Source organism: Cyphomyrmex costatus, unplaced genomic scaffold, assembly GCF_001594065.2.
Source record: "Cyphomyrmex costatus isolate MS0001 unplaced genomic scaffold, Ccosl1.0 scaffold2, whole genome shotgun sequence".
Lineage (NCBI taxonomy): Eukaryota > Metazoa > Arthropoda > Insecta > Hymenoptera > Formicidae > Cyphomyrmex > Cyphomyrmex costatus.
Genome location: NW_017276038.1, coordinates 1432333 through 1445346, shown reverse-complemented (window position 1 = coordinate 1445346; position 13014 = coordinate 1432333). Strand labels below are relative to the sequence as shown.

General features: G+C 32.5%; 1 protein-coding gene across 1 annotated transcript in view; it reads right to left on the bottom strand.

Annotated features, from left to right (window-relative positions):
• LOC108773150 (caspase-1) overlaps window positions 1-13014 on the bottom strand; it is a 37773-nt gene that overhangs the window by 8019 nt on the left and 16740 nt on the right. Inside the window, exons 3-4 of the mRNA XM_018538874.1 lie at window positions 8530-8705; window positions 3196-3322 (exon numbers count right to left, since the gene is read on the bottom strand). Coding sequence (XP_018394376.1) covers window positions 3196-3322; window positions 8530-8705 — 303 coding nt within the window. The remainder of the gene's footprint in view (window positions 1-3195; window positions 3323-8529; window positions 8706-13014) is intronic.

The window sequence follows — 13014 nt, the reverse complement described above, 5'->3', positions numbered from 1 at the left end:
TAACATCGTCCGACAAAATTTGACCTTTTTTTGCAATACGAATGTGAATGATCATTTTCGACATATTTTTATCTACTAAACACGATTCCGTTGGTAAAATTTCATTAGCACGTTACAATTTTGAGAAAAATGACATTAAAGAAGTCAAAAATGGCTATTTTATTGTAGAAAATTTTCTTTTCAATTTCACTAATGCCACGTAAAAGTATCAACTTTTTTGCTATAAAATGTATTTTGAGTTCGTTTCAATATATTTCTGTTTTCGAAATATATTTATTTACATTTAACATAAAAAAAATTCCTTTTTCTAGCAACACATGTTATTTTTTAAATTAATATATTTTGAAAACAAAAAATTATATTAAAACAAATCAAAATGTATTTTAAAGATAAAAGTTAATATTTACTCAGAATTACAATAATAAAATTTAGAAAAATGTGAAACTAGTGCTACAATGTCATGATAGATCTTAAAACAATCATTATATTTTGCCTTTTTGACGATATTTTGCTCAAAATTATGACATGCTATATGTTGTTAATGAATCCGTGTTTATCAGGCAAAAATACGTTGGAAATAACTTTTACTAACATTTGTGTTGCAAAATGGTGTTGGACAGTACATTTCATCAAAATAATTTTTTATCAAAATAATTATGTAGGCAACTGAAGTATGATAAGCAATGTCGTGTAAAAAGTGTTAACATTCCATCAAACTAGTGAGCGTCCCACATAATTATTTTTATAGTCCAACAAAATTATTTTCACATCTGTATCTAGCTAAATTTATAAATACTTCAGTAAAACCGTTCATTCCAGACGGACTCTTGAGAATTTATATCAAATCATGGACGTTATATCAAATTACACATTATAAATAGAGTGAGGTAATCAAACACACAATGATTGGTATAATAATTGGAAATTTCAAAGAGCAGCTGGATCAAATTGAAGCTGGCATTGAGTTGCAAATAATATTGGTTTACATTCATTAACGAGTTTCGGTCGGCATGGAAGCAGAGAAACGTTAGGAGGCGAGGTGTAATCGAGGAATAGGCGTAGAGTAGATTATCTATACATCACACGGTCGTACCATTTGTGAAGCCTGCATTATTTAGAATAAGCAGCTTATGATGCTATAGAATCTCGGACGTGTGCCAGAAGAAGAAGCTTAATTCGTATTCGCTATATCCGTTTATTGTTTAGCGTAATCGAGTATATACATATCTCGTTAATTCTTGATATCTTCTGCTCGGCGGAGTACGAAAACTGGCACTGAAACGCATTTCAATGCAATTATCGTTGAGAATTTGAGCACCGTTAGGAAGGCGTTGCAACAAACACAGAGCGTAATAAGAAATATACCAATACTTGAAAACGATACGTAATGTATGTGAAAAAAATACAAATGCATCCATTTAAGGACGAGTTCTGTTGGAGAGTGAATGCAATTTTTTTCAATCAAAATTTGATAGATATTTTATAGCTCTTCATATTTTATTAACAACGTTGAGTATTTAAGTAATAAACCTTGTTACGATCAAATTCTATAAATTAGATTCTTTCTATACTTTTCTATCAGAAACATGTCGCTTTCTAATGGAGCTCATCGATTTTCTACTGAAAAATACTATCTCTCCATTGGCTTTCATGTCCAACTTGACAGACTTGAACAATTTGTCTTATATATATATATATATGTATATATGTTTGACAAGTATAATCTATCTTGTATCTTTGTAAATATTTTCAATATATTTGCGTTAGACGTACTAATAATGGTTGCCTAAGGCTTGAAATTTGAGTAAACATCCTCATTAGCGAGTACCATATACGAGGCCATTCATTATTTGCCTACCTTTACTCAAGCGATAAGCATCATTATTTTTTCAACTGCTCTTTATTATCCGGATTACATCGTGCTATGTACATACTGTACATAATATAATCCATACTTCCATATTTTTTTCTAACAATAACATATAATATATAATAAAAAATAATCAATTATCTTTTCATGTTGATTGACTTGTTTTCAACAGAATAATTGATCGTAATTTATTTGTTAGTAGCATAGAAAAATATTATAAAATACAAACCGTTTTTCTATACAATTTCATGTCATGAATATAAAAATTGTTCTAAACCTAATTATGTTGATATGTATTATTATTTGTTTAATTTTTTGTCTATTGTTCATTTTTTCTTATTCTAGAGGAAGCTCCCCATTAATCTTCGCTACTTTGATATATCTATAAGTTATTCTGATAAATAGGTTGTTCAACTTGCATCATGATATATTACGATAATCTCATCTACGTAATTATAATTCCTTATCATCAAAGTTTCAAACGGATGTCAGGTAACGCTTACTTCAGTAAATTGAATGGGAAACATGTCAGAAAATATATCCCACGACTGGATTATCCGCGCGTCACATTCCTATAACTCTTCGTCGCACCATTTTGAAGCACCGCTTTCGTTCAAATTTCCTGTATTATCTTAGGATGGGCCATTTTGAAATAAAGCTTACGTGTGCATTTCTGCACGATAGCTGCTATATGTGGTACCTGTTCGTTCGTATAAAATAATTCGAAATTATCACCTGCTTCTCCTTTCAAATTTTCTAATTGATATACTCATGAAACAAATGAAACAAAACTAATATTAATTGTTTAAAAAAGTATATGAGACAAAGACATAAATATATGTATATAGAGTATTATAAAATATTCAAAATATCTTTTGTAGATATGAACAGAAATTGGATAATATAATTCTTTGTTGACTTATTGCAGCAATGAGTAGAAGCAAATGAGCAAAAACTTGCAATTTGGACAAGATTAATTTTTTTTAATCTAGTGATTTTACGCATCGATTAAGAATTATGTACTCACAATCAGTTTAATGAATGCTTACCTTATAAGACTTGATGTCCTTCTTATGAACTATTTATACACACATGCTATATGTATATAGTTCAAAATATGTATACAGGTTGATATAAGAATCTTTGAACAAGTACTTCTAATTTTCAAATACTTATTATATATCAACGAATTAATATCATTGTTCACGCTATAGAAACTTTTTGGTTCAGTAAATGCTTCGCATTTACTTCGCAAATAATAGAAAAACGAATAAAAATTCTGTAGCCCCTTTACTTACATATATGATATATACGTCTATACGTACCGTCGTAAGTAGAGTACGCGACCAAGATATCTGCATAGGCGGGGATGCTGTATTTGAATGTATTACTCATACTATCTGTCGCATGAAAAAATGCCACTCCTCCGTCCAATTGGTTGCCGCGACATGCCTGCGGAAAAGAAAAATGCTCACGTTAGCAACGGAACTAAATTTTCTCGGCACGTAAAAGATGCATGGACCCGCGACAGTGTGAGATTTCCTTTGTGCAAAAATGTCCAGCAAATTGTTTAAAATGCTTCAACGTGACATCATAATCCGATTCGCGAGATTATTAAAACGCTCACGAAACGAGAGACGTGCAATACCTACGTGTACGGCCGCAATCGCCGAACAATATAGGTTCGAATTTTGGCTATACGTTAATACAATTCTTTATAATGTCACTTTTATATGTACATATGTATATAATGTACTCACGTACGCACATATATAAAAATATATATACAATCTAATAGCTTGTATTTATATCTTTTGTGCATTCTAGATTCTCGTTGCGTTTAACACATAAAAATCGATTTGCAGCGTGAGCTGTGTGTTATCGGCTATTCAATTACATAAACATGAAACTACATAGACATGAAAAAGAATTGCAATGGCACAGATATTATAAAACACGAGATAAAACATTTAGCTCTCCGATAGCGATATTTAATCCATGGTCGTAATATTATCAACAAAAATATCGAAACATAACATTCTGTTACATTATCAACTTCGATATCCCTTGTTCCGACTTTTGAATCTCATGTTACTTTCAATTCATATTATTTTCAATCGCATATCTACTAGTAATAGCAATTAATCCTTCTCTCGACAATTTGTTTTTTTTAAACACGGAGTAAGTTGTTTATGGAACGTTGCGGTTTTTCCAATATTTTTACATGATACGTATAATGTGTTTAAATTAATTAATAAATTTTTAATAATATAGATTTATTTAATTATTTTAGATTTAAATAACTGATACATATATTTTTTGGTATTTTAATAATAATTATTATCAAATTAATGTCAGCGGCTTCAGAAAAATTGCTAAGTAGCAGTTTCTGAATTTAGTAGATTTATTTCTTCTGATAAAAATTGTGTATCTTATAATAAGAAGGCACAATGGCTGTTTGATATATTAAAGAGCTAAATGCTCAATGGCCAACAGCCAAGTGCAGCAATTGCTTTTCTTTGGAAAGGTAAACTCGTAATAGAATGTACGAGACAATTACACGCAGATCTATCGATGTTTACAGCGTCGTTAACGAAAGACGAGCTGCTGGAACGGAAGCGCAACAAGAAATATGGAAGCTACTTACTTTGAGGCTACCGTGGTTGCACACAGAGCTTCCAAGCGTACAGAAAATGGCGTTAATTTCGATAGATAAACGCGACCAGAATTTGTGCGTCTGTGCAATTCACATTGCTCGAAAATTACAATAATCTCATCTGCGTATAATTCCTACTTTATAACCCTCTCCACATCATGTTGTTAAAATTTCAAATGGATATCGGTCAAATCATTGATCGGGCAATTCGCAATTGATAAGCCGTGCTTACATAGATACGAATTAGTTATATATTTACATATTGAGAGGACACGTGTCTGGATTTGCTCTTGAGATAATTAACATTCTCGATCAACCTTTTGGTATGAATCTGAGATTGTAATTGAGTCTTGTGTGAATTATTAATCGCTAGGGTCCTTAAATGCAAGCGCGCATTCGAGACACGAAATCAAATTATTAATCATTTCGATCGTTACGAGCGCTAACTTTATCGCACTCATTTATCCCCGTCGCTCTTTATCTTTGGGATCATCGATCCTCTAACTCTATTTGGGACGGAAGCAGTAATTTCGAAAGATATCCGGCAAGTTGGCCTTCCGATCCTTTTTCTTTCATGGCAAACTAAATTAGAATCATTGTCGGAATAGTTGCTTTTGATTGATCATCCTTGTACAATCTTCACAATTGTTTTGCGATTAATATATTAATAAATGATTTTTAATGATCGAAAGCTATATAAGTTAGTCAATCATTATATATAGTTAACTGCTTTCAATATTTTAAGTTTTAGAATTGTATTGTTTTAATTTGAATTTATATTTCAATTTAAAAATCGAAGTCAGGAACAATTTCTCGTTTTTCTCTAATAAAAATCAGGGAAATTAGGAAAATATTAGGGAAATTGAAAACGGCCAGGAAAATTAGAGAATTTTACAAAATTTACTAGAAAATTAAACTTTTTGGTTTTAATAAATTTAATATGCATATATCACAGCGTAATTTAGAAATATTGCCAACTTAAAAATTAAATGCAGCAGTATCAGAGTAACATTAATAGTAATTACATTGCTATGTTAAATTGCACTCTCAACAAAATATTTGATTCGCTTCCAAATCAGGACGTAAAAGCAAAATATTTTTTAATATTTTTGAAATGAAAAATTAAGGAAAATTATGAATTTTTTTGAAAATCGGGGAAATATTATGGAATTTTAGGATGAGAAATTTGTGATAACCTCGGTTATGCTTCAATCATTCATAAACGAATTCAGAGAGTTGTTGATCAAACTCTGAATTAATTTTTAAATGATTGGAGCGCAACTGTCAGCAATTTTGCGATGATGTGAATAAAAAAAAACTTTATTTTAATACACTGATATCTTTTTGAATGTAACATCATTGTTATAATAATTTTCGGTTTTCCTGAAAAAGAAGTACTTTGAAAAGAAAATAGAAATGAAACAAACCTCAAACAATCGCGAAAAAAAGTTGTATTCTCCTTTATAGTCTATATATCTCGCAATGAAATAGTACTACTTACATCTCGGTTTTTTCCATATCATTTGAATATATTGTCACGCGCGAGTATAAGACGATAATAACGTACCCAAAGAAGAATGCGTGTGTTTCCACGTTTTCGCCCTGTTTAAAATATTTAAGCATATTCGGCCGACTCAACATATGCACATCGAGCGACATGGAAAGCGAGCATGACGGAAATACTCGCGGGCAAAAAAGGAACACGGAGAAAAAACAAAGGGAGAAAAAAAATAACAAATGTATAGAATATTGCGCGACACGAATAGCCCCGCTCGGTACTTTTTAATTCGGCCAGTGGCGAAATCCCCGAAACGATGCACGCGCTCGCATTACTTTGGGAATTATGCAAATAATGGTTTTTGCCGTTGTTCTCTTTCTCCGGCAAGGATGGACGGGGAGTAATCTTAATTACTGCAGCGTTTCTAGCGCGCGAACAGTTTCCATTACATCGCAGAATGCACATATTTCATTGGCTGTGCCCGCTAAAAACCCGACGGTGCACTAATGTACGCGAGCCCGCAAATCCCTCGGAGATCGTCGTGAGGCAGATAAATGGGGAGTGTCTCTAAATGGAAAACGATCTCGGTAGGATTATGCTCGGGGAAAGAATTAGATCTAGCGTGGCATTGTTGTCGGAATTATAACTCGGCTGCGTCAACCTGATCGTTTTTGAAACCCGGACCATCGTCGCAATTATACGTCATTTCCGTTGCAGCGCGAAAGGAATGCGGTTGTCCTATTTACAGTTGACTCCCTCTTTCTGTAACTCGCGGAACGGTCATCCATTTCAGTATCATCAGTTTTGACGTCATCTATTCCCATCCATTAGAACGTAAGTAATTACAGAAATTCAGAAGGAAACTTTGCCTCTGCAGTCTTAATGAAAATACGCGAATAATGGATACCAATAACGGTTATGTCTATATTATGACTTGTTTCTTGAAGAAATAGAGAGAAACGTAAGTTAAAATCATCAAAATATTTCCCGTTTTTAAATAGTGAGTCCAATTAAAATTAAAAATTAAATAGGTCAAATAATTAGTTTCAAATACTTGTTATTAATTATAAACTATGTATATACATATATAATTTAAATTGCATTTCTCCAATAAACTATATATTGTAGAATAAAATTATATATATGTATATATAAATAGTGACAGTTCTCGAACACTCTGTATATCAATTCTTGCAAAATCATATATGTAACAGCTTTTTTCTTTTCCGATCAGGATAGCCAACATGGATATCGCTTTTGCTGTTACAAGCACGCTGGATGTACAATCGCATTTAACTAAATTTATATCTGCCGCGCAAGAATATTGTATATCAAAACCGACCGAAAAATGTAATAATCTTTTTTTTCCGCTCTCTCGTTTTGTTCGTCTCTCTAACGTGATTAAAATACGAGCGGATTTTTGCAAAACGTAATGTGAACAATGTATAAAAATCATAGAAATAGTTCCACTCGCGGTCGCGTTCTTCATCATTGTCCCAAATAAATTATCCAAACATAATTTAACTTTAAAGAATGAAAGATTTCATTTTTTAGTTTCATATAGTTTCTCCTTAAGTAGAATTTATTATAATCCAATGTTTTATTGTATTTCTCTCTCTCTCTCTCTCTCTCTCTCTCTCTCTCTCTTGTCTCAAAATATAACTGTTTCACCACTATTATAATGAGTTCTATAGCAAAAAAGTCACATTAATATTACAAAAATGTCAAAAATATTCGTGGCATGAGAATGCCGCTTTATTATAGGTGTGATATCGCTATGACATCATTATGCAGTTGTGATAAAAAATGCAGCTGTGATAAAAGTTGAACCTGACTGTGACACTGCTATGTATACATAGATGATAATATGATGTTACTGTATTTTTTTTATAATTTCATCTTAGTGTCATCACAATTTATCCGTGACTGTTATGAGTCTATTGTGAGACGTACATGTGACATTTTTTTACTATGTAGGGATTTTTCAGCCCTATAAAATTAAATGTGCATCATATTTTGAATCACGCATGAAAATATTCAAATCGCAATATATTTTTATAAATTTAAATAATATAAATATAAAAAAAGTTGTAATAAAAATACTTGTTAGAAGAAAGAAGATCTGGATATCTTTACGAATCATCTCGTCAAAGACAAACCATATAGAAAAGGGAAGACATCCAAATACTGAAATACAAGAACCACATCTATCGGAAAACCCAATTAACTTCAACAACAGGCCATACAATATCTTATATTAACTCATAAATCACTTCACATGATCCGTATAAATCTTTCGCGAATTACTCAGCATGTAACACTGCTTAGACGGTTCACTTGAGATGATCCATCACTTGGGCGATCGTTTGGACTGAACGAAAGTGGAAAGTGGCTTCCTTCTTTATGCGCAGAATCGCTCGTTGTTCGTCGAACACACGGATAGCGTTGTATAATTCACCCACGCGATTCTTGTGTATACAATGAATATCTATTAGATATGCGTACCTGAATGAAGAACAGCTTTGGTTTGCCGGCTAAGCTGGAGCATTGATCGCCCGTGAAGGGACTCCATAGAACATCGACTGGATACATGCTGTCGACCGAATGCAATAGACCCGATTCGCCGTGTGACATTGCGACCACGATCAGGCAGTCGGCATCCGTGTGGTCTTCCGCAGCGGCTTTAATGAAAGGATTAATTAATTCCTCGCGGTAGCCGCTAATAGTCGTCGGACGCGGTCTGGCCTAATAGTCTGTGCACAAACAAACTGTTCCGAGGTGAGATTGTGCAGATACCGTTCGCTACATAACGCGAATTTCCTCCGGCGGGTCGAAACGATGCGAAACGGCAGTACGTGCCAGCTTCCGGGTTTGCGCGTCGCGATATTAAGGACTTAAATGAAATTTCCTCGAAGTAAAATTGTACGAAGTAATTTATTATTAAGACACTGTAAACAAGTTGTTGCCGTGAATCATAGACACATTTAAGAATTATAGGTATCCTTTTACAATGAATATTGAAATGTAAATAGTTTTTTCTAAATTGTTACATGGAAAAACAGAGAAAACTAAACATTTTATTTAGATATCGTATTGTTATAAGTGAAATGCCTTCCTTTATTAAAAATAGATGAAAAAACAGTAAAACTTATCTTAGCAATCATAAAACGAATTGCTCTTGTGGAATAGAGTAGATTATACGATCCATTACGTTTTTATAGAAAATATGAAAATAATCGATTTTCTATTCGGTTAAATTCGCTTTACCAATTTTTGAATGCGTTTAACATATTTTTGTACAGGATATTAATTGCTAATGTGAGCATAAATGTTTACTTTATAATCGCAATTTTTGTGGCAATTTTTTTGTCTTACACACGTGAAATAAAAATTTTTGTCACATTTAAGATTATTATCTTCATAATCTTTAAGAATAAGTTTTAATGAAACGGTAAAATATTGGTCTTTTCGGAAAAATAACTGTTTATTAAATAGAAACGTAAGTTATCGTAAAGGTTTTTAAAAGATTGATCAATTTCGCGACTAGATTCTCAAGAGACTATTTGTCACAATACACTACGATGTTTACAGACAGCAGGTTGAGTATAGCGTTGTGATTGTTATTTTATCACAGCGTAAACTGTGAAAAAGGAACAATTTTTTTCTTTTTCCATATTGTCGAGGAAGGAAAAACCTACGTACAAACAATAACAAATTTGGTGGATACGTGTAAAAAGTCCTTTTTACGCTATGTTTGTATATTACATTACTTTTTTCCCTCGAATGTATAATATTTTTAGATATATTTTTTTTGTGTATTGATTTTTTCTGTATCTTTTTCGTTTATTCAATTTTGTTGCGCCGATTCTTTTTTCGTAGTTATTTGCTTGATTTTTTTTATCGTAATGGGATTCTTTTTAACGGTGCATTTTACTCCATTTTTTTATTATTACAATTAAATTTTATGTATGATTTTGTGCGTTGTAGTTCCGAATATTATAACAGAATTATAAATACGCAAATATCGCCTAATAAAATAAAATTTTACAATATAAACAGAGTGCATTAAAAGGTAATACAACGTTTACGTTTATGCTTCTTCCATGCTCTGTCATTACGTTTTATATAGAATGTTTTAAATATATAAAAAACTATAAAATATATTTAGAGCATTATATTTTATTCACAGAAACTTTACTCTTTCTTCATTTTTCTGAAAATTTAAGAATTTGCCAAAGAAAAAATTCAAGGTATACATACTCTCTTCTGCCGTACGTACTCTTTCCTTTTCTTTTTGTTACGTTTCTCACAAAACTTGTAAATATATATTATTTGCTTCTCTTTCTCCGTTGAAAACTAGTAAATGAAATTTATAAATGAAATTATTGAACATATTTTGATAACAATTCTTTTCTCAACTTTAATGCAAAACTTTGCCCTTATTTTTTATCGGCAAAAAATTGCCGATGCATTGCCTGGGTCTTATCTTGTTTCTTCTCGGGAAGCATTGATCTTTGTTTCCGAGTCAAAACGTTATGCTCAACGACGGTCGATAATCCAATTAATCCGCACTGCCTCGGTCCGGCAATCCTGCGGCACTAACGTAATTAAGGAGTTGGATATAAATCGCATAAAGAGGGCACGGGACGGCAACTGAAAAATCGACGCGCGGCGTATTCAGCTGGCAAGTTATGCATGATGTGCGGACGAGAAAATGTTTCGCAAAAAACTTTGCGTATTACGTGAAACGACGTTGCTGTTCGCGCTCTGTTTCCTCAGAGGGACGCGTTTCCCTCTGAGTTTACCGTGAACCGTAATGGAAATTTACTCTGACTCCTTTCGATCTCGTTTGAAGAAAAAGAAAGAATCTTATATCACGTGAAAAAATCATTATACTACCATCTTGCACATGTAATGATCACGTAATTATCATTAGCTTAATGTCGCTAGATATAAAAAAATAATCAAGTAAAATGTCTTTTATAATAGGTAATTATCTGATATTATCTCGCGGCCGTAGCGTTGTTTCCTTTATGTTCGTTAACCACCCTCTAGCTTTTATTACTTATTTTTACTTGAATAAAGGAAAAGTTTACTATAAACTGGTCGATGAACCTCAGCGATACTACATATATATTTGAATTTATACATATAGATATTTCTTGTATTTCTCTCTTCAACTATTTTTATCATTCTTAACGCGCTGCCTTTAGAAAGTAAAGATCGGTTATTGAGACGCCAGAATTACAAGAAAATACGCAATAAAAATTGATGGTACTTTTATGAAAAATTATTCAAAATTTAATTAACTAGATTTATGATATAGTAATAGAAAATGACGAAGAACGTTCAAACTATTTGAAAAAGGCCATAAAAACAATACATGGATAAAAAAGTAACAATTTTGTTGCTCCATTGAACTTCATTCGCTAGCATCATCTATCAAAAGCCGTATCCATGAACAAACACGAGCTACGAACGTTCTCTCTTGTTTTGAGTCCGTCATAATTCAAGGTGGCCCCGACGTGTAGATATCGCCGTCGTTCGAGCGAAGTATAAATCGCCCGAAGTGCAGTCGGCGCGTTGTAAATTCAGCTTGGCGGTGTATGCTGCACCGATACACGGGCATTTAACAACTCGATGAAGCGCTTGCTAATAATATTCTAGCAAAATATTCTCTTCCGATGAAGGCGTAGGCGATGGCTTATTCGCGTTCGATCGATATAGCCGCAACGCGCGCTATAAATTCGAAAGTTTAATACCGGCATTGGCTGATAGTTCTCGGCGAGTGGAACCAGAAATGTACGGGATGAACTGGATATCACGTATCTTTCTCTCCACCAGAGAATACCAGGGGTCAAACTACGGAAGAGTACTCCGTTTGTTTCGATATCGAAACATAAATAGAGTGAATGAACTCGAGAGAGAAAGAGAGAGAGAGAGAGAGAGAGAGAGAGAGAAGAAATATTTTATAAAAAGTTATTTGGACAAAGTTTTGTAATCTTTACGGCTAATAATTTGTTGATACTGCGGATATTACATATTAAAGAGTATCGACAGAAGTTTACGCGCCGAGAGCCGAGATATTTAAAGGCGACAGGCAGAGAGTCGCGTCATCCATTTAGACTTTTGATGAGGAAAATTCAGTGTTGGAGTAATCTGTATTCAAGGGAAGGTTCACGATGCTGTGCAGCTCGAGAAGATTGGCGAGCATAGTCGGTGAGATAGGTGCGAAACACTCGCGCGGAATATGCGAATAGCGGCGACGTCATTTCTTCATGTTATATAAGATTAGAGAAGGCATGAATATTATGTGAATTATAATAAGAGATGCGGATAATTGTGATGTATTTGCGAGTGCTTGCAGTCACGTAAGTTTTTCGAGAAATGCAATAGAATTGCACGGTTGACATGTTTTCTGATGATATCTACGTTTCTCGATTCCATTTTGATGTGAAGAATAGAATTTACTGACAGTTCACGTCACGAGCTTTATAAAAATTTTTTTAATGCGGGTTGAAGACCTGTATGTGTTCTACACTTAGCTACTTTTGTAGATAATGATAGAATGCATTAAATTATCCAATTTATTATTGTGCTGCATTTTATTTTTAATTTCTTTATAATCAATTTAAAATTAATTTTAATTAAACTAATTAAGGTTAATATTATATCTCCAAGAAATTGAGTTTATTAAATCTAGCTTTTATCCAATTTCATAATTAACAAGCATAATTAATAATTTATTTCTTTAAAATGTAAAAAATTGTTCCATTTTATATTTACAATTGCAAACGTATTTTAATAAATATTATTATTATTTTAATAAATATATATTAATTCTTTATATCAAATCTTATCTATGTAAATAAGTTTTTGAAATAATAATTTATTTTCATTATATGAATTATATATTTTTTACTAAAAAGTTATCTGTTATGTTGTTTTGCGTGATACCTATATTTAGATTGTTATTATATTTTTTTAACT